The following is a 23,841-nucleotide window of genomic DNA, read 5'->3' as shown; positions in this document are numbered from 1 at the left end:
AGCAGAACCAGACTTGGGGCTTGATCTCAGGACCCATTAGATCATGACCTGAATCGAAATCAAGAGTGGGATGTTTAACTTACTGAGCCACCCAGGTGCCCCAACATGTGTTTTTTATTTTTTTTTTAATTTTTATTTATTTATGATAGTCACAGAGAGAGAGAGAGGCAGAGACACAGGCGGAGGGAGAAGCAGGCTCCATGCACCGGGAGCCCGACGTGGGATTCGATCCTGGGTCTCCAGGATCGCGCCCTGGGCCAAAGGCAGGCGCCAAACCGCTGCGCCACCCAGGGATCCCCCAACATGTGTTTTTTAATGTTACCTCCTTACATTGTGGAAGCTTAATAAAAAAATTTTTGAAGTTAAATTTTTTTTAAAAAACTATCTCTATATGGTATATGGTGATGGCTCTCAAATATTAGTGTGCATCAGAATCATCTGGAATGCTTGTTAAAACAGGTTGCTAGAACCCACCTCCAAAGTTTCTAGGATAGAGAATTTGCTTTTCTAATAAGTTCCCAAATGGTGCTGATGGTACTGATCCAAGGATCACATTTGTACTCATCTGTACTGCAGTATGGGCAGAAGGAGCACAATACTTTTGGGTTTCAGTCAACCATAACCTCATATATAAGGATTATAGCTCACCACCTTAACCAAATGTTCCAGATTGAAAGATCTATGAATAATTTTGCCCTTGCAGTTTTTACAATGCTAAAGTAAACTTTTCTTAATTATATAGTGAACCAGTCATGGAATTAGCTTACTTTCCTTTCTTCCAAGACTATGAATCCATATAAATTTGGTATGATGGTCATCAACTTACTACACATCTAATGTGATCTCAGATTGCTCTTTGAATTCTCATAGATTTTCAGTTAGCTGTTCTTTTTTTCCTGAAACAGAAAACAGAATTTTAAAAAAATGTTAAAGAGTAATTTCTTCTAGTTTGTTCATAAGTTTGCTAGGTGCAGCCAACCATGGAATTTAATAATAAACCACTTTAAAAATATAAACTTTAAATAGATGTCATATTATGCCATTTTACCATTTTTATAAAGTGATTGATTTCAATGGTTTTTGGTATATATATATATATATATATATATATATATATATATATAAAATGTTGTAAACATTAATATGTGTCCATTCCATCAAATCACACCATTTTTCCAAATTGTTCCACTTTCAGCAAATTATCTTGCTACTACCAGTAGATAGTTTATGTTCTTAACTCATGAAGATAGAACAGTAACAACGTGGAAAATAAATTTTTATTCTACAATATTACTACATGTAAAATTGTAGGTATTGTAAGCAATAAAGTATAAACATGTGATATTTCCATTTTAGAGCACAAAAGAGGAATAAATTTCTCAATTTGTGATGAAAAAAGTGATGTAATGTTAATATTATCTGATCCTTATAAATGTGGTAGAAATTTTGATGATAATTGTATACATAAATTTTTTGTATGATATTACACAAAGGCTAACATAGAAAGGTATAAAATAGAATGAAAACTACATAAACTTGACCTATTCAAATATTGAACAATTGGAACTCATCTTATGTTCTGAATTAACCACATAAATATCTTCATACCACAATGTATTGATTGTGGCATACGTTGTAAGGAAAATCTGGAAAACAAATTTAGATTTAAAAATGTAACGCTAAGTGTTTAGAACAGTGTCGCATATAAATAGCACAAATTGGTATAATGTCAATTATGTTTATTTTCATTTTTAGATGAAATCCAAAACTGTTTCTGTGAAACCTAAGAGAAAAGATTATTTTCTAAGACAGAAAGTTTCCTTCTTTTTTTTGTAATTAATTTGGAGAGCAGTTCTGATCAGAGGTACACACCAATTAACTCCTCCATCATGGATATTCCAGGTACTCTGTCTTAAGCACTAGGGTACAAAGGTGCTTTGGACTCAACCCCTGTTATTTTGAGGTTGAAAAAAACCCTACCTGTATCATAATTTTGCATGAATTATGTAATTGCCTCTCAGCAAAAATGAATAGTACAAGGAGTAGCTTAAGAATATTTCTTATAGGTACATCAGTTATATACTTTCTGGATAGTTGACTGCACGTGTACTTTCTTTTATACAGAAGGTTTTTCATAATATGTAGTTGTAAGTGACATCGTTGACAGCTAACCAGACACTCTAATGTTCAGGTTGAATGTTAAGACCACTGATTGATAGAGTAATTTGGTGGGAAATGACAGGCTGTATACCTGTGTTTTTCTAGGCATTTTTGATCAGCCGTGCCTTATCACAGCTCATGTTCTAATGATCATTGCAGGATGAAGTGGCACAGCCACTGAACCTATCAGCTAAACCCAAGACCTCTGATGGCAAATCACCCACATCACCCACCTCTCCCCATATGCCAGCTCTGAGAATAAACAGTGGGGCAGGCCCCCTCAAAGCCTCTGTCCCAGCAGCATTAGCTAGTCCTTCAGCCAGAGTTAGCACAATAGGTAAGTTCTGTTTCTTTTGTTCTTGCTGATTTTCTGTTTATGGCAATTGAATGAAATCATCTTTTAATGGCGAATCACGCATACCCTGTGCATGGTTTTAGTTCCATAGGAAAGTTTCAATTTGATGAACCTCATAGGTATGTTCTAAACATGCAAATGCAATTTATAACTGAAGTCCACATTACAATGTCCCCCTGAAAAGCTAATTGAACTGGTTATGTTTGTTGATGTAACAGATGTTCTTAAGTTTATTTTAAAAAGGAGGCCTAAATGACTTAATCGAAGAGAGCAATGTGTCCAGAATGTTGTTGTTAGATAACTTGCCTTTTCCGTCACTGAAATATATTTCCATTTTTTTGTGATGTGTACAAACTATTCATAATGATAAAAGATATTCTACCTAGATGAGCAGTAACCCATCAGGATATGAAGTTTTTCAATTCCATACTGCTTGAGATTTACTTGAACACACCAAAGTATTATAAAAAGTACATAGTTTCATTTCTCCATAATTGTCATTTTGGTAAAGTCAACACTAGAAAATGCTTCTATAAGCTGACTTTTTAAAAATTCCAATGATTCTTACTTTAGTAACACATAAATTAGACTGTACACACTTACTTCAACCTACATTTATTGACATGTTTATCATTTGCATACTGTTATAAGGAAACTAGCACAGACAAGCCTTCAAGGAGCTCAGGGTTTAGTCAGGGGAAAGACTCTTTAGTTAGGGGATGACTCATCCCTCTTACAGTACTAGTCAGCCATAGTAAGTGCTATTTCAGAGCAGAGACACAACCTTATCATGAAAAAGAAGCATGTTGGATTCTATTTGGGAAGGATCAAGGAAGGCTAAGTTGGGGATAGCCTAATTCAGGTGGAGTCTTGAGGAAAAGAGACTGTTCCAGGCATTTTAGCCTTTAAAACAAAATCCAGAGTAAAATAGCATATTTTTGAGAGATGCACTGAGTTGGTTAGCATATAGGATAAGTGTGTAGCGAAAAGTGATTGGGGCTAAAACTGAAAGGAGCAGATGGAATCTGACTGGATGCTATCCTCAGAAGTTTTGACTTTTTCTCCAGACAGCAATCTGATCAGTACTTTAAGGAAGAAGAGTATTGGCAGCAGGAAGAGATAGGGATCGGGGAAACCATTGTTTTAGTGTAGGATAACAGTTCGTTACATGAACTAGAAATAAGCAGTGATACAACAAAGAAAGGAATAGATTGAGGAGATGTTAGTAAAGAATTGATACAACTATCCTCAACAGAAAGTACCTGGTAAGGTTCAAGTTGGAGACAGAGGAGTCTAGGATTTTGAATCATTGAAATAAGAAGGCTAATACTTCCCTTAACTGTGAAAGAGAAGACCGAAGTGGAAGGAGATTTGGAGGAGGAACATAAAAATTTAGTAAGTGTTGAAACACAAGGAGTTGTTAGGTAGAGATATTTGGGGGGAAACTATAAATGTAAGTCTGATATGTAAAGTGCTAGCATTTTAGATGTAGAACTATATATGATATAGGGGATTAAGAGTACACTTATCTCAATGAGCACAGAGTAATGTATAGAATTATTAAATCATTATATTGAAACTAAGTATAGAATTATTAAATCACTATATTGAAATTAATATAACACTGTATGTTAGCTATCCTAGAATTAAAAGAAATAAAGGAAATGAAAAGATACATGTACCTCTAAAAAAAATAAGTTCACCAAAAAAGAGTGTGTATAGTAAGAAGAGAACTGAGATAAAGAATCATAGGTATTACCTACCTACTACATTAGATATCATTACTGCATAGCAAATTAACTAATACTCAGCAGCTTAAAATAACCAATATTCATTACCTCGCAATTTCTAAGAGTCAGAATTTGGAAGCAGCTTAGCTGGGTGGTTCTGGCTGAAGGCCTCATGGTTGTAGTCAATGTGTTAGGCAGGGCTCTGGTCATCTATGGACTTTTCTAGGGATAGGTGTCCCTTTTTCAAGATGTCTCACTCACATTGGTGTTAATAAAGGATCCATTCTTTGCCCGTTGAGTCTTTCTGTAGGGCTGTTCATTGCATGGAAACAAACTTTCCTCAGACTGAGTGATCAAAGAGGGAGAACAGAGAGAAAGCAACAGTACCTTTTATGACCTAGTCTCAAAAGTCACACAGAGTCCAGTCTACTTTATTCTCATTATAAGAGAATCACAAGTGCAGCCTAACTCAAAGGAAGGGGTGTTAGGCTCCAGCTCTGAAGCAAGGAATATCAAAATATCTTTGTACACATTTTAAAACCAGCAAACTTTTTTTAGAGGGAGAACCGATAAAGAGCAAGTGATTGTCTTAGAATAGGAATGAAGATAGGGCCGTGTCATGCTAGCCTAGGAAAAATGAGTTTCAAAAAAGGAGGTGTTATTTAACAGTGTTGCATTTGACAACGGAAAAGTAAAAAAAAATGAAAAAGAAAAGCTTTATGATTTAGCTGGAGCTCGTAGAGAGGTAAACTCTGACAGAGAAGTTTTAGGAGCATGTCTTAGCAGAATTTCAATCACAATGATTTGAAGACTATGAGGAGAGAAAATGCAGCTGATCTATAGATCAGTCTTTTTGTAAGCTTAGTGTTGAGAAGTGATTATTTTAAGAGGACTGCGTAGAGACAAGTTTAAAATAGGACAATCATTCATATATATGTGACTATATATATAATATCAAGAAGAAGAAGAGTCAGAGACAGATAAAGATATGAAAGAGAGCACAATGATGGAACAAGACAAAAGATCACGAGAAAGCATTAACCTTGCAAAAGAGCAAAGCCACTCTTTTTTTTCTGAGACTGAACAAAACAAAGGAAAAAAGGGAGTAAAGTTGCAGAGAAACTGTGGGGTGGATAAAAAAAAAAAAAAAGAAAGAAAAAGCTGAAGGAATGTCTTTCAAATGCTTCAATCTCCACAGAGTAGAATTCCAGATTATTTGCCAACAGGAAGCCAGTCTGGGGCAGTGGGGCAGCAGAGAGAGCAGAAACTGTGAAAATTTAAGTTTTGAAAAGTTTGAAAAAGGTTTGGGGTACATGTACATTTTTTATCATCATGCAGCACTCTGTTATGGCCTAACTCGGTTACTTGGCTCCATATCCTAAATGGACTCCAAGATAAGAATTGCTTTCATGTCCTAAGTATGTAAAAGAAAAAATATTTTATCTGGCAGGAATGATTCACTTCTAGAATAGACATGAAGGCTCAGAAATATCACAGCGCTGGTCTATGAGCTACTTTTGTAATGTCACTAGAACTAGAATATTTAACAAAATAACCCATAGATTTGCATTTTTATCATATGAGGATTTTTACTTCAGCATTCCAGGGATTAAGTATGACAAAATATTTTAGAAAGGCAAGAATGTATTTAATGACATTTATCATCTGACTTTCTCCACGACTAAAACTTCTCTTATTTTTTTTTTTCCTGAAAAATCCCTTCACCACATACACATCTCTCATATATTCCAAGGACTCGAGGCCACTACAATTTACTTTTCTCTTTTCAGCAAATGCAGATGTTGAAAGCTGAAACTGTAATGAGTAATAATGTAGTTGGATAAAAGCTGTGCACATTAATGGTGTTGTAAAGGTCACCCCTGAAAGAAGAATTAATGTGTTATGCCATTAATAAACCAAGGAAAACTGTGAACTAAAAGATAACTTAAGTTATCGCTAATAACATGGGCTCTTTGCTATATATCTATTAGCTACAAATATAGAAAGTGAGTTTTTGAGGTTGGTGACCAATATTACAGTGTATTCTGTAAAAATGCCTTTGATATGGTATGCAAAGCATAGGTTGCTCCAAAAGAAAGGGGATCCTTTTTTTTTTTTTTTTTTTTTTAAGAAAGGGGATCCTTAAAAGGTATGAATAGTTCAGAAGAATGATGGATAAGTTTAGAATCTTTTGCCCAAATATTATCTTTATTTTATTGTCCTTTTTCACCTATGTTGTACATATGTATAATACTTTAAACATTTTAAAAGCATTTTTAATCTATTTCTCAGTGAAGCTAATTTTAGAATTATAGACCCTGAAATAGATAGTCCAGATATCCATATCATCCAGTCAAAACTTGTTATTTTACAGATAAGGAAGCAAGGCCTAAGGAGGCTAAACGCTTACCCAGGGATTCTAAGTAAGTTTCTATCACAGGGTAGACAGTTCTGTGACTCTATGTTTATTTCCTCTGTTTTAATTTCAAGAAAACGACTTTACACGAAGACCTAGTAACTTGCCCAAACTCATAGACAGCAGAGGGTGAGGCCATAGGATTCATGGTCTCTGGTTGGCATGCTCCCTTTTCAGCTGTTGCCTGTTGGTAGGCTCTCCACGTTAGATGTTCTTCTCAGTCATTTATCTAGCTTTTCACTCATTCATCGAATAAATGGGTATTAAATATCTTCTCTATGCCGTGCATTTTGCAGGATGGTGAGCAGTTGGAAGTCTTGGAGAGAGACTTTAGATGCCTCCAGCCTTGTACTGTTTAGTCTTTGGAAGAATCTAGAATGTGTTATTCTTACCCTTTATTCTTGAGAAACATTAACACATAAGAAGTAAAACTTTCCTGAGCAAATATAGTAGACTTATAGTAGACTTTCCTTCAATAGAATGAAGGAAAAAATTTTCCAGTTCATTAATTTGGTACTTTATTTGTATAACTTTCTAATTTAAAATACAATGACATAAAGGAGGATATTACCTTGAAGTTTCATTAGTTTACAATTTTAATCAGAAAAGCTTCTATGAGGGTAGGTTATCAAACAAAAATATTGTAAGAGTTTAATAGAAAGCCAGTGGATTGTCAGGGAGTTGAGGGTATTATTCAACATCTGGCAATTAACATTTGCATAGCACTTTACAATTTACAAATTGCTTTCACATTTATAATCTAATTAATTCTTGTGAGTTTTCACAGATGAAGAAATGGCTATATATCAGGGTGCCAAAAATTTGATGATGATAAGTGACCTCAACAATAGAAAAAAATTAATATTTGTGGAAAATAACTTGAAACACATGTGTGCTTACTTTTACTTCTAGCTGAAAAGTCCTATGTAAAATAAATATGTAGTAAATAAGAATTTGTATTGCCTGCATAGCATCTGTTAAATCTGTGAGTTTAATAAATCTGTGTCATTATGGCACAGGTTTCCATCAATGTGATGACATAGATAATAACTTGGAATTACAAAGGTAGATACTTTCAACTTAGAAATATGTGTTTATACCTTCAACAGACCCTGTCATGAGCCAAAGGAATAAAAGATTGAAAATTTTAAAATGCCCTCAAGTAATTCAAATATTGGTGTGAAAGACAAACTTAGACAAATGGAAGGCAATGTGACAGTAAAAGCATATATAAGGTTCTGCAGGAGCATAGAGATGAGAAGTTCTAATGTTGCCAAGGAGCATGCCTGGGGTATATCAGGGAAGTCCTTACAGAAGGGGTGACGTTTGCATAAAGTCCCAAACATACCAGAAAGAAAGAGTATTTCAGTAAGAGTAAAGTTTGGGAGACAGAGGTGGGAGTGGGAGGAGGCAGGCCTTTGGTGGGAATAGGAATTTTGAGAATTTTGTTGGTAGTGATTAAGAAGACACACCAAAGCATAAAAAAACAAACTGTGGTGAATTTAACAAGGTTACAGAATCTTGCAAATTTCTTACACCTACATTTCCCAAATTCCATTTGAAGTGCTAACAGGAAGCCATATTGACCATTGCCTTCCCACTTCCCCCTTAAGATTGAGGCTCACCAAAACTTGCCTAAGCCCATATCCACCTTCCGATTCTATCTTATGATGCAGTTGGTGCCTAAATATATAATGAAGGCTAAATAAAATGTATCAGGTGATCATTTGGGGGGCATATAGGGTGATTCCCTTTCATCAAACCTCTATACCAAGAAATTATATCCCTTCACAGATTTTATCATTATGGTCAAAGCCATGCAGTAAGACTGCTGAGGGTGAGCAAATAGAGAAAATGAAAGAGAAAAGAAAAGAAAGGAATTAACATTTTCTACTGCCTCCTCAGGTACCAAATGTTATCTACTCCTTCATAAGATATATTTTGTTTAATTCTTCCATCAATCTGACGTTCATTTTATAGTTGATGAGAATGGAAATTCAATGAAATTATGTGTTATAGTTTGGCACATATCACACTTCCCAAGAAATAGAAACCCAGACCCACCTGAATCCAATGCCTAAATCCTACTTATTTCACTATGCCATTTTATAAATAAATTGACAGTGAATAAGTTTAATGGACCACTTATTATGCAAGACTGTATTAATTCATTTATGTTATCTGGTGAATGCTATCTCTATTTAACCAATAAGATAATTGAGATTTAAAAAGGTAAAAATCACATGTACAATTTATATAGCTTGTAAGTGGCAAAGTTATGATTTTAATTCAGGCATGTCCAGCTCCAAAATGCAAATTTTTTCTGAAGATCGTAACCTTGGACCAAATCTAGGGAGGAGATGAACACCAGATCCAGGCAAGGATATGAAGATGGAGGAGGCAGAGAGGAAGGGGGACCCCGGGTTATGATGAGAAACGAGGAAGAAAGGAGTATCTATAATGAGGGGATTGTTAGTGAGGTCATTCTGCAAGCCATGGCAAGTGTCCCTTGGATTTGACAACTGAAAAGAGCAAAGGCACAGAAACAAAATTGTAGCAGAAATGAAAGAGCAAAGAATTAATGGGAGAGTATGATGAGAATCTTAGAAGGTAAAGAGAGAGAGTTGGAAAGAGAGCAACACAAAGTTGAAAGAGAAACTTATTTTCTTGTCTCCGGTGGAGAAACTTACTTACAAATTGCTTGTCTCAGGTGGAGAAACTTACAATAGAGATGGTGAGGAAGTTCAGATATGGATGACATAAATATGTAAGAGAATGACCAATGGAGATGTATAGAAATCTAGAGCATGAGTTTAGGGTATTTGCCTTGAATAAAAGTAGAGGCACCATTTTCACTGAAGCAGGAGGGGGCAATAGGCAAAAATGAAGACAGATTTGAAGCTCGCAGGAGGTAGGAGTCAGGGTGGGAGTAGGGCGGGAAGGTGAAAGCTCAGCTTTATTGGTCTTTTCACAATCAGAGGTGAAGCCATTTGCCAAGAGAGGGAATCAGCACGATTGGTAATTTGGTGACTGTGATGAGAATAAAATGTAAAGAATAGGCAAAGAGTCCTATTATTATTCAACTCTGTAATATATAAATGCCTTTAATATTTAAGATTTCATATAGCATTTTAACTGAAATTCAAGAGTCTCTAAAAGCAAGAAGGTTTATTTTAAAGTGGACGCTTATTTCCACCTGCATAGGAACACACACCTCAAACTGGAAATAGACATTACAGAACATATGTCTGTCAGTTGTTCACCCCCATATGATTTGCATCCCTTTTGCATCTATATTAATCGTTTTTCCTGCACAATGTTATCTTGGCAGCACCTAAAAACAAAAAGAATTCATACTTTAGCTCAATGCTATATGCCAAACCATTTCAAAATGTGTTTGTTCTCTGAAGAAACTAAATAGATGGCAAAAATGCATGATGCCAGGTTGTACATATACAGGGGTTAGAGCATAGGACAATCAGGCTGATCCTCTTAAGATCTTTTACTAAAGGAACAAATACTGAGACCATCACTGTCCTCTAAGAGCTCTATTTCTTTCTCGAGTAGCAGTGTTCACAAACAGAATAATCAAGAATCAAATATTAAGAAGGTTGTTCATGAGAACCAAGACAGGATATTGAGGATAATATAAGGTTAAAAAAACCATAATTTAAACATTAACCCTAAAGGCTTGACCTAGGTCTAAATAGTTGTTTACGATTGATATTGTATTTATAATGAGCAAGGATGTTTTGTTCTTTGAATACGTTCCAATGAATTTCGCTCTGAAAAGCAAAACACATAGTGGCTCTCAAGGCTCTTCTTTGTGTCGCCTACACTGGAACTTGTCTTTCTATCTCAAGGAGATCAGAGGATGAAGTCTAGTCTGTGCATAGCAAGGGGGTTGGGGGGAGAGCATGGATCATTTTGAAACCCTCCAGCACTGAAGCACTGCACTAATCTGACATCAACTTCTTCAATAGAAATGTCTAAGCAGCAAGAAAGTATTCTATGTTTTTTGGCAATCAACAGATCAGATAGAAGAGTCTAGCAATACGACGAGGATGTGTAATCTGAAATGATTAGACAAGGCTCTTTAGTACCAGAACATTCATAATTGAGACAAAGAAAGAGTATTAATAACACTTTCCTAACACGGCAGTTAGCCATTTTATATTTCCTTTCTTTAATCTTAGTGTTTTTCAACAAATCATGGGATTTAATAGCGTGTTTTGGCAGATTAGAGGATTTATGGCCCAGATGTTTTTTGTTCTAAAAATGGATTAGGGTGTAAAGTTTGCTGGAATCCATGGAACATGTTGAGGCAAGCCGGTCATTTTATGTGTGATTAGTGCCTGCCTTCTGTCTCACAGTCCCTCCATCTGTCACAATTCACCAATGGATCTGGTTAGATTTAGCCTCATGTCACAAACAAGTCCCTTTTCTGGGCAATTGCATATTATAGATTCAGTTTATGCCATTTTATGCCCTAGTTAAAAGATAGGGAGAGTGAAAGATGATATATTAGCTTTCTTTTCAATATTTACGAAACAGTCTTTTCCCATCGGTACTCTACCCTGAAGTCCTGCGGGTGATCATAATAATGTGTAACAAATAAATAAATGACCAGTGTTAAAATTAAGTTAAAAATTAGTTTTGCTCCTTACACCTGTGATTCTTTAAAAGAAAAATTTTGACAATTTTTTTTTTTTTTTTACTCACTCTGGATTGTGGAGCGGTAGATGCAAGTTGGCCATTTGACCATTTTATTAAGAGTGTGAATTAAGTGTGACTGTAGTTTTCAGGAGCCACAGTTTCCTACCATACAACTCACAGGTGCTTGGTTACATTCTGTGCTTGAAATTTAGCCCCATAACTCTTACAAGTTTGTAATCATAGCAGACCACTGCCACCTGTGGTTTACTTCTCCATCAGTGGATTTCGAGGGGAACGAGCTTCTTTCACTTAGTTAATAATGATGTGTTCTTTCTGTATATAACAACCATAACAGTGCAATACGCAAACTCTAAACTGACCTTTCTAATACAATGAGAATGTCAATAATCAGAGTGATAATGATCAATACCTCTATCCTATGTTAGCATTCAAATGAGCCTTACGTGAAAAAAAAAGTCAGGTTTCATTTCTGCACTACAAAATACAAAATGACAAAAGTTCGTTTAAAAATGAATTATAAATTTATAAAATAAATTACATTTTAAATTTCTCTCCCAGCATGTGGAAACAACCATATTTCATTCACTTCAGTATTACATTTGCATCACAGATGCTTGGCACTGCGTTCATGTATGACCATGTGAAGCAGGCATTAAGGATTACTCATTCATTCATTCATTCACTTTAGAGAAATGAAATCGAGAAATTATTATATGCCAGACGCCAGTCATTATCCAAAAAAAGACGTGATTTTTTTTTCTGGTTGAAGGTTAACCTATTCACACATTTGTACAAAACATAGCCTTTGTTCTGTCACACCCTCAGGTTATTTAAATGACCATGATGCTGTCACCAAGGCCATCCAAGAAGCTCGGCAAATGAAGGAGCAGCTCCGACGGGAACAACAGGTGCTTGATGGGAAGGTGGCTGTTGTGAATAGTCTAGGTCTCAATAACTGCCGGACAGAAAAGGTTAGTTCATAAAATAACTGACTTTCCAAAACTACTTAAATTGCCTAAATGCTTTTTTTCTTTGTTTTCTCATTTTCTCACCACCTTAGAATGATGGTTCTCCCTCCCTTTTTCCCCCTCTGTCAGTACAGAAATCTTCATGCCCATCCTAATCAAAACCATCTGGAAATGAGAAGAGTTATAATTCTCTTCTATCCATCTCCAGACCTTATTGATAATTAATATCCCCCTTTCTGCCATCAGTTTGCATTAAAGTGGAATGGCATTTGAAATATCGGAGTCTGAGTGAAAGTTTTGCTTTACAGAGATGCTTAACTTGTATTTGGAGATGAGCTGGATTTGAAAATGCTGAATCTTCTTTAATCAGCATAAGCTTGGATGATACCCATGCTCATAGCCTAAGTAACTAGGATCGTGAAGCTGTCATAATATGTTTCCATTGCAAAGCACTGTCAAGTTTTAGATGACTGCACAATTGGAAATTTTGACTTTATTATAAAACAAAATGTGCTCTTTAAAACTTGGACATTGTTATTATATGTAAGCCCAGTGAAACTTCTGAATTTATCTTAGATGTAATCATTTCAAACACTTTTGTCTAAGCTACATTGTATTTTACTCAGAAAAAAATATTATGTCATTATAAAAAGCTCAGAGTGATGTACTTATCTTGGTCACATTTGATATTTCTGATTTGAAATTTTAAGATGTGACTGAGTCTTGTTTTTCCAATCCTGTAGCTAGGGAGATAAAGTAAATAGGAGAACAAAAATGATCAGCTACTTAGCAATAACTTGAAAGTTAGCCATCATGGAAAGCTTGAGAGTCAAACAGGATTGTCCAGAATGAGCAGATTGCTAATTTGATAGATCACTGGTTTCCCTGGCTTTGTATGGAATTTGATGTGCAATCTCTAAGAAGCTCACAACCTGCATAGTGAAGGTGAAATCTACGTGGAATCCTGTCACAACCCTGGTCCAACATGGGTCAAAAGGATGGAAAAATGACTTCAATTCTGCTCTGTACCTAGAGGGGAAAGGAAAGCATGGTTAGGTGTACATCTCTGGTAATCACACAACATAAGAAGAAGAGCGACACTGGTACGGGGAGAAGGACACAAAATTTTTCTAGCTAAGCACCAGAAGGGAAGGGGAAAAGCAAAGTGACAGCTCTAAGAAGGAATGATAGCAAGCATAAAGGAATTTATATTCAAATATTTAAACATTCTTGAAAGGATGCTTGAACAGAAATTCCTTTTCTCTGCTCCCCATGTAGAAATGAGTTTAACACTCAGCCAGATGCTAATGCAAAGTGACTCAAGCTATTCCTCGCAAGCATAGCTAAATTGCCGTTATTTGTTAAGCGCATTGAATTCAGCTGTGGATATAGCAGTTGGTTGCATTCAGCAAGCATCTGTACCCTTTTTTTTTTTTTAATCCTCCAAAGCAGAGACAACTCTACCTATCCCCTCCCTCTCCTCCCCTGTGCTGGCTGGGAATTGTCAAGTGACAACCGACCAAATCCTTTTGGACAGGAAGCCTTCATCCTGAGTTCTATATACTTGCAAAACAGGCCTTGTGGTTGGATCAGGGAGCCCATTAAAAGCACTTTGATGGTATGGAAATTCATCTTCATGAAGCTCCTAGGCCCCTAAGCAGCATGCTGTTTAGCTGTGGTTACAGATCACTCATTCAGATCGGAGGGCAATAATTGTGCTGACGGCTTGTAAGGCAATGGAAGTACATAAAATAATCCTGGGCCCTCCACCATGGCACTGCGAGTTAATCTTCTCTAATACAGATCAGCTGTTGTTCTAACACATGACTTTATGCCGGCTCCAGTGACTCTGCTCAGCCTTTTGATTAAGTACCAGGAGTGGAACCATCTGCATTCACTTTACTCCATAGTTGTCCATTGTTAGAGGACTTTATTTCCACTTGTTCCACCTCCACTATCATACTTTCTTTCTCTGATTAGCACCTTCTCTATTGTGTTGCACGAGTGAGAATTGCCTCTTATTGAACACTATTGCCTACAGTTCCCCTTTCTCTTTTGTAGCATTATAACCTTTTAGAAACCTATTTTTTGAGTCATACCTGCCAAAATCTGTTGGCCAGTTAAGATGTCTTCATTCTCAAAAAGGCTGTCATTCCCAAATCTCTTCGCCATGCACTTTCAATGCAGTTGAGTTATATCACCAACTACAGTTTTATATTTTCATGGGTTTTTAAGTGAAAATCTTAAAATACAGAAGTGAAACAGTTCCATTATTATAACAGTATGACAAACTTCTGTAAGGTGAAAGTAAATATTTTCAGCAGAAGGATCTGAATGACACCTTGATACCTGACAATGAAAGTGTGATTTTGAAGCTGAGAAGCAGGTATTAACTGTGGTTGCCTTTTTCTGTTGAACTAGCTTGAGTGTCATTTCTGTAATACGGATGGTTGATTTATGTGCAACTCATGGGAATGAGATAATGTCAAATTTATATCCTTTAATTAACACCTGCTATGTAGGAGGGGTGGTATAGTGAGCTTGAGATACTGTATTGAATGAGAAAGTGTGTCCTTTGCCTTTATAGAGTATATAGCTTAAATCAAATTGTTTTGACTGTTAACCATGGCCTCTATGTGTAAGCCTACTTGTAAGAAGTGAATAAAGACCCCACCCATTTTGCTTAGCATATCAGATCATTTCTATACCTGAGTTGACAAAGGTGGCTGCTTATTCTTCCACATAAAGTAACATCACTATGCCTATTGTGTTGTTTTTCTCCTAATACCTACCGTTTTCATAGATTTTTATAATTGCCCAACTTTATCCATAGCCAGAGCATAGGTAGATCAGTGGTTGGTTTGAAATTTTGCTTTCATTTGAAAGACATAAACAGAAGATATGATAAATTTTTTGTACTCTATCACATCATTCAAATACCAAAAAAAAAGAACATTTCTCTCACTAAGACAATACTCCCAGATTCCTAAACCCAGAAAGTATGTGAGGTGTAAGGATAGCCAGGGTGAAGAGGGGTGGAGGAGTAAGGGTGTGGGTGGCAGATAAAAGAAAAAAAAAAAACATATAGAAAAGAACTGGGAGAAAGGAAAGGGGAAAAGAGAAAAAAAACCCAGCCTGGTGCTTCCCATTGGTCTGAGGTCTGAGAGGTGATAGCATGACCTGAGATCCCTGGGTTGGAATCCTGTAGTAGAGATTTGTTTTCTTGAGTACATAAACCTTATACATAGTAACTTTTCTCCAGATTTCAAATGACCAACATGGTTGTCCCAAGTAGAAAGTCTTAATTCTGAAAAGCTGTAATTGGTAGTAAAAACAATTAGAGGTGTGAAGATAGGGACAAATGTTTTCTAGTAATATGCACCAAAACACATAATGAAAGTCATTTTTACTAAAACACATTTTAATTGAAGACTTCTAAAAGATTTCTCATTTTTTTACTTTTCTTGGAAGTGTTTCAACATACCCAAAAACTGTGTATGTCAGGTTTCTTGGAAACTCTGGGACACAGTGTTATTTATAATTGTCATTTCAGGTTAATTATAGTCTGATTGCATATTCCGATAATGTTATCTTTTATCACATAGCTCTTCACAGATTAGTGTTATGGATGAATAAAAAATCTCAGGTAGGAAGAGTCAGAAAGACCCTCATACATTTAGTTTGTAAAAACCACCCATTTGTTTCATTAACACCCACCTGGCATAATCTTGGCCATGTGACCGACTGCATACTCAGGTTCCGACCTTATGTTTGGAGGTAGCCATGGTTAGTAGGAAATCATAAAGTCCTCAGTTTTTGTATCAGTTTTTCCTGATACCACCAGGCAGTACTAATTTAACAGAGACCAGTACATTTGACCAAAATGTGGTATAGACCAGAAGTTTCCTTGCTTATTTCCCTCACCCCAGGTCAGGGAATCACCTCACCATCACCATGTATTTGTTAAACATGTATTTCATTACATGCATCAGGATATCTAAATACAATAGCTTCAACAGATAATGATTAATTTTTAGCACATAATGAAGTTTTGTAGAAGGCAATTGGCATTAATTTATCATCTCAGAGATATCATGATTGAAATCTTCATGATTCTCTTAGCTTTTCCTTTAGGGTCTTCAAATGTTGCTGTACCTACAACTATGCCATGAAGGCAGGCCACCTGGGGAAGGAGAAGCAGTTTTCTCTTTGCTATTTTCAATCCTCTTTCACATAGTGTCTTCTTCATTCACATAGGGATGTTCACTGCACCCCTCACGCAGACTTCCACAAATATCTCATTTGAATAGAAATGGGTTGACTGCATACCTTTAAGACAATTACTGGCCAGAGGAAGGGAACCTGCCTTAGGTTGATCATGAATTATATTTTGGGACTGAATTAGAAAGACCTTAGTCTATACTCCTGGAGATCAAGAGATATCTTAAGATCAAAGATTATCTGCAGAGAAGAAAAAGACCAGAATGGCTATCGAGTAAAAAAAGGTCATAGTAGGCCACAGCTGCATGATAAAAATGATATCGAAGCTCTCAAATATTTTCTTCATGAAACTGGCTTGTTTTGATTGTGTTATACTCATCGTCATCTATCTAGCTATTTTTATTTTTGCACTATTACAAGTCTGTGGCCTTACACCTTGTCTGTGGTTCTTAAAGAATTAAATCACACATAAGCATTAAATCACACACACACACATACACACACACATACACCCTTGGGTGACAGGTTAAACCAATGAATGTGTGTTCGCACATATGTTTCTACATGTTAAGGCCAACTTCTGTACTGCTTTCATATATAAAACAGATGTCACTCACAAAAATAAACATGCAGATGTGTGCATTTATTTTTTTAAGGTAGAGAACTTATCCACCACATAAACATTAATTGCCTACAGTGTACTTGAAATCCAAATGCCTACACATGCTATGAATTCCTCTATTACAGCAAGTAAGAATTCCTGGCAAAATGCCTTACTTTTCCTTCTGTGGTTCAGTGAAAATTCATGTCTGATTTCCACAGAATAAGGTGAAAATTTAGAGAATCATAGGTATATTTTAAACCATAATTTATTCAATAATGATAGCAGTTTCTCTTTTTACTTGTCAGTCATACTCATAGGAAGCCTTACCAATACTACATAGACTAATTTGTAAACAGAGGTTAATTTTTATTACTCTGGCACTTAGAAACTCTTCCACTACAACCTCCTCTCTTTCTGCTATTGTCAACCTCTTTCTTTCCCTTTAACAGAGTGCCAAACATGAAATGACAGTGACCAATGTTGACTTAATGTGGATGTTTAATAATGAAAAAAAGTGTGTCAGTCCCAGCATTAGTTACAAATGGCAGTAAGTGTATCGGATGGCAGCCCTGTAATAATTTTACATCCATCATTCTTTCCTGATGCTTCGCTGGCCATCTGATGGATGGGGCCAGCAGTGTTAACTCTTCAGAAACTGACACAGTGTATCTAGTTCAGCATTATCTAACACATGCTCCTTCCCTTAGATAAGGACAAGGCATGTGAGGAATTGTGAATTACGGGTTTCGCTTTGAAAAAGTGAATATGAAGGAACTCATGCCTCTGCATTCAGGGAAAGACACTACAATTAATTAATGATTTATGGATGGCTTTTGTAGATGTTGCCTTTAGCCAAAATGAATTAGAGAAGTCAAATTAGAACTAGATATTTCAATGGTTAGAGGAAAAAATTCATGAAGGAGAAAGGCATGTTAGGTAAATCCTTTGGGAGAAAGTGAGATAGATCATTGCAGCTCAGTGACAAAGCAGGAGCTTTTTTTTGGGGGGGGGAGGTTGTATGTGAACATGCATGTGTGATTTTTAAAAAGCCCCCAGTCTGCTGGTTGGAAGTTGTCTAGGAAAAACTACAGTAACACAAATTATTAATGTCGCTTCTTTATAAAAGTGAGTATATGTTATTTTTTAATCTCTACATTTACATATTAATTATTCCATGACTTTAAAAGATACACAAAAAAAATCTGATGTTGAATGCTTGCCTTTTTATTATTAGAGACTCTCTACTCTGAAAATTTATATAAAATGGAAGGGAACTGCTTTCTAGGCAACTGATTATTAGGAAATCTAGACCAGCTTTCTATGTGCAAGTTGGCATTTGATCCTTAGGTTTTCTTTTCTTTTGTTTTTCATTCATAAAACCTTCTTAATTCTGAGTGTCTTAGCTAGGGAACACTTCTTATGGGACAGGAAGGGAGAGGAAAACCCCTTAGTGAATATTATCAGCACAGAGCAGCCAGTTTTCAAAGACCATGACAAAAAGGCAAATAGGTATTATGTCATCACCCATCCATCACTCTATATGTCAGCCTTTCAATAATTCCAATCGACATTCTCGACAGGCTGGTGCAAGTTAAAGGGGGTGTTTGTTTCTAGAAATTGAGTATGGGCTGTCTATAGCCTTTTGTTCCAGATGGTTTTCTTCTGTGTCTTTTCATTTCTTTCTTTTTCTTTCTTTTCTTTTTGGGGGTATTTAATTGAAATACATGCCGAGTTTGCAGACTGCAAAGATCAGAGCTGTTTTCGTCCAGCAGTGGTAACTATGCATTAAACATTTTGATTTGTTTGAGCTTGAAGTTTAGTCCTTTTTTGCCATTTGCTTCATGGAGTTTGTGTATATTTACAGCCTCTGCATTTAATGGCCACATGCCTTATTTTCACAGATGGCCAGTGGAAGACTTTTTCTTTCTCTTAGTATAGCCCGCTTTCAGTTTTGCTACATTTGTCACAGTGCCACTACTTGCAGCTAGCAAGTGCCCACGCTTGGTGGGGAGCAATTATGGTGTGAGTTTTTAAGGAGCTTTTTAAAGGTTTTTTTTTCCAGTAAACTTTTTATGGTTTAATTTTCAAGCCTAGAAAAGCTGTGCATGTTTTCAAACAGAGAGTCTTGTGTTCTTTACATCATTCTGGTAGAGGGGTTAGTGCAGGATGGTCCAATAAAATGAGACACACGGGGCATGCCAAATTGGGCTTTCGGATAGACACCCACAGGCCTCTCTGATGATTGAAATTGTCTATTCATTTAAAGACATGAGGATATGCCACAATAGTATTCCTGAAAAAAGCAAGTTTGAAAACACCATGTAGAGAGTGATCTAGATATTTTTCAAGTCTATTTCTATGTTACATAGATAAAACACTAGAAGAATAGTATAGGATAGTTATGTCAAGGTGATAGGATTATAAATTGACATGCATGTGCCCACATTTCTGATTTTTCTAAATTTCCTATAAGTAAAGTAAGAATCACTTTTGTTGTTGGACCAGAAGTGTTCTCTTCAAACACCTGATCTATTAAGAATGGTCTTTCCTTTTCTTCTCCCCTGTTCCTTTCCTCAGCCCCAAGATCGAATAGCTGCTTTTAAGACAACTAAACATTAAAGCACTAAAATAATTACAGACATTTGCTTTTCAGTTATCCTCTTATATTTGCTAGATGTGATGAATCCTCTTTTGTCACTTATTACAAACTACTTGAGCAATATGGATTAAAAATTATGAGGAAAATATTCCAAATTTGCCATGTATTTCAAAGGGTCCCACTGAACCTTTCCAAGGAAAGCTTACTGCTCCTCCTTGTTTACAAATGAAAAAGACTTGCTTATGGATCACAGGAATAATAATGGCTATTGCTATTTATTTTGTGCTTTACCCTTTTCAAAGTGATTTCACATTAGCCTTCAACCTTGTACTTTGATAAGAGCAGAACAGGATCCTATCTTTTCTTTTAAAAAATAAAAATGAGATTTGAGAAGATTACAGGAATTCCAGTGGGAGATCTGTTTTTAAGCCAAGGTCTTGTGGCTTGGAGTTCAGTCTCTTTTCTAATGGACCGTGCTGATGAAGTTTAAGAAAGTACTCAGTGCCTGATGATTAGCTTGTGCCCCAGCATTGGTCACGTGTAGGATTCAGTACAGTCTTGAGGCTTTCTTACAAAAATCTCATTTAAGCAATAACCATCTCCGTGATTTGTACATCGTTCTTCCCATTCTTTGTTTTTCCTGGTCTGCTCCCTTCCTAGATCTCTCTTCACCACACAACCACTAACCCAGCCACTTCACTAAAGGATGAGCAAGGAAAACAAAACAAATGTGCTCAATCTTATTTGTTTTGCTTCTTGTAAGCAGTGCTGATAAAACATGTGAAGTTTTAGCTGTTGATTAATTGGAGAGTCTAAATATCTATTCAAATCCATATATTTCTGTCCCTTCCCTTAAAACAACCATGGATAATTGAAAAGTGAACTATAACTCTGATGTGCCTGTTTCTATTCATCAGATCCAGCATTTCTGAACCAAGCCATGACTCTTTAAGATAGTCCAATTATATTTATTTAACTGAGGTAACTACTGGCTACTGAGGCTACATTCATAAGAATGCTAACAGTTTTGTAGCTTTTATTCCATGAGAAGGAAAAATTAAAGAGAAAAATTCTATACATTTCCGTAGCTCAATGACTGAGTTACCCATTGTTTATAGAACAATTAACATCAGACAATATTCAAGTTTTGTGTTTACATCTATGCAGCCCTCCCACCTACCGGACATCCTGCGTTGGTTGTGAATTCTATTGTTTTTCTTTGTTGGCCGCCTGTTTTTCTCACGTTAACCCTTTTGATTTAACTCAGTGTGCACAGTATCTGTATCTGCCCTGCTTTGAAATATAACAAGGTCTTTTTTTAGACTTCGGTTGAATGCTGACCACATAACACAAACATTTGAAAACTCAGGTCTTAGTTTTTTCTTTGCCTGTCTTCCCTTTCCTTGGGTACACACCATAAGCACCACTGTGACAAATAAGCCAAGACCAGTATTTTGCCATGACACTATTCATGTGTACCTTCTTTGTGACTGATCTGTTTTCTACAGATTCCTTTGAGTGGCTTTTTTGTGCATTAATCCTCCAGGCCTCAGTGACTTCTTCCTGTTCCTGGCGGTGGTTTTCTGTTTTAAGGACTAAATTAGTAATGTGGAATTTGGGCATATAACTGTGTCTTTCACAAAGTACCTGAATCTGTGACTCTGATTGTCTGTGTGGATTTGACAGTCTCTTTACAAAATATATCTCAATAACTATGTTTTTTCACAATTTGAAATATCTTCCTTGAATTTAAGAAAACGATATGGAATCGTCAGTTATGAATGGAGTGCCCTTACGGTTTGAAACTTAAAAATTTTTGAGAAAACTTTCTTTTATGATAGAAAATATATATAGTTTTATACACTGGTCAAAATCTTTTAGTTTTGTGTTAGGAAATGTCCAGTAAAGTAGGACATAGATTTGCAGGTTTGAAAGACAATGAAAAGGGCCTTGAATTTCCTCTTCAATATTTTTAATATGCCAGACAGGTCGTCATATGTTCAATACTTGAAAATTTTCAGAGAGGGGAAGTTTTTTACATTTTGAGGCAGTTCATTTAATGGACAGACACCTCTGACTATTACACAACTCTTTGTGGTTTGTTACATTTCACCGGATAACTTCAGCCATTGGTCAGCATTGTATATCTTGACTTTATATGGCCAAATGCTATCCCTTTTTTCACAAATAACAAGACTTAATTCTTTTTTTAAATAAGTTCATTCTTAAGATCTTTAAAGACTGGTGCTTTTTACCCAGTTTTCCCATCTCCTTTCTTTTTCAAGGTCCTATGCAATTTCTCTATCATGACAATAAGGATATTGATAGGAACATAATCCAAAGCTTGAGTTAAGTACAAAACATTATAGCCATTGAATACCCCTGGACTGCCTTACATTTCCTATAGAAAAATAAACTAAGGTCATTACAATATTGTTTTTGTTAATGAATCCATACTGGCTTTTTGCTGACCCTACATCCTCTGCTAAGTGCTCTTAGCTAATTTTTGTAACCATCAGCTCTGTCTTTTCTGGAACATACATTACATGCTCAGGTCATTGTTCCTCAAATTCCTCTCTTTCATAAATTAGAATTAATTGCCATTAACTTTCTAATAATTCCCCTACTTTAAAATCAGTTCTTTAGGGATGCCTGGGTGGCTCAGCAGTCAAGTGGCTGCCTTTGGTTCAGGTCATGATCCCGAGTTCCTGGGATCAAGTCCCACATCAGGCTTCTTGTGAGGAGCCTGCTTTTCTCTTTACCTATGTCTCTGCCTCTGTCTCTGTGTCTCTCATGAGTAAATTAAAAATTTAAAATAAAATAAATTCTTTAAAAATCATAGATAGGGACTCATCAATTTTATGTACAATTCATGCTACTATCTTGGAAAATTATTCATCTGCATGAAGACTTGAATTCATAGAAACTATGTGTTTCCTTCAAAACCATTTCATCTATCTTCAACTTCACAATACTTTTTAAGAAAACATGATCTGCCAGTACATTTCAATTTGACCAGATTGCCTGAGGAAACTAAGTTTCTAAGAAATTTAGGTGAAATTATGCTTCAGAAAACACTTCCTGAAGGTGGTTCCCAAATTACATAAAAGGAAATTAGGTTGTGGAACAAAATTATGTGCTCTAATTCATGATTTTCTCCACTAGGGGAATCTCTGGATTTTTAAAAAGAAGACATCAAGATTAGATAAGGATGATTTTGTAGATGACTAGACCAGAGGCCATTTATGGATCTTTCCAACGCCTTTGTTCCCATATCTCTATGACTGATTCTCTGATGGAAAATATTCCCAAGGGATACCAAATTTCAGAGTACCAATGTGTCTAGAAATATTCTAATAGATACATTTGCATTTGACCAAAGTAAAATTAGTCAATGATTTCTTCAACTTGGGTTTTTGTTAGTCTTGAAGGGAAGAGAGAGAGAGAGAGAGAGAGAGAGAGAGAGTCTGTGTGTGTGTGTGTGAAAGAGAGAGAGAGAAAATATATTTGTATATAATTTATATACAATTTACAAGAAAGCCTTTTCTCCTATTTGTGCTGTTAGATTATGTAAGTGGATGGTTATTTTTTAGAAAATGGCATTCTCAATAAGCAAGGGTGGAACTGAGAAGTTGAGGGGGTAGACATATGCATTATTTCTTTGTATTTTGCTTATGCTGATGAGAAAAATATCCAACTGATAAATCATTATGACATTATAAATAATCTTTCATCTTCTTTGGTGGTCTGTGAGGTTCACATAATTGGAGGGTTAAAAACCTTTTTTGTTTCATTCTTCCTCCCGTGTCATTAGTATAGAAGTAGACCATAAAAAAGTACAGCCAGAAGGGGTTTAACTGTTACTGAGTCAACATTTGACAGTCACACTCTATTCTGTCATTTCATGCATGTGCTTTTTATGAGTTTTATAGCTTTGTGAGCTTTATTTCAGGGATGTCCATTATGATAGCTGATCCACAGCCCATCTCTCTTTGTGTCTGCTGGGGAGCAAAGCTCATCACTTACACGGATCCCAATTTCAAGGAGTAACAGAGGAACCATTTCCTTGTGCATTGTTTAATCTGGGATTAGGTAACTAAGGAAATATCTA

General features: G+C 36.0%; 1 protein-coding gene across 22 annotated transcripts in view; it reads left to right on the top strand.

The window, feature by feature from the left end:
- SOX5 (SRY-box transcription factor 5) overlaps positions 1-23,841 on the top strand; it is a 1,001,956-nt gene that overhangs the window by 958,019 nt on the left and 20,096 nt on the right. For all 22 annotated transcript variants that reach the window (XM_041735837.1, XM_041735832.1, XM_041735833.1 and 19 more), the window contains 2 exons: positions 2,320-2,497; positions 12,164-12,309. In XM_041735837.1, coding sequence (XP_041591771.1) covers positions 2,320-2,497; positions 12,164-12,309 — 324 coding nt within the window. The remainder of the gene's footprint in view (positions 1-2,319; positions 2,498-12,163; positions 12,310-23,841) is intronic.

Source organism: Vulpes lagopus, chromosome 21 (assembly GCF_018345385.1).
Source record: "Vulpes lagopus strain Blue_001 chromosome 21, ASM1834538v1, whole genome shotgun sequence".
In the NCBI taxonomy this organism is placed as follows: Eukaryota; Metazoa; Chordata; class Mammalia; order Carnivora; family Canidae; genus Vulpes; species Vulpes lagopus.
Note: the sequence above shows the minus strand (reverse complement) of the source record. Positions and strands in the feature narration are given on the sequence as shown.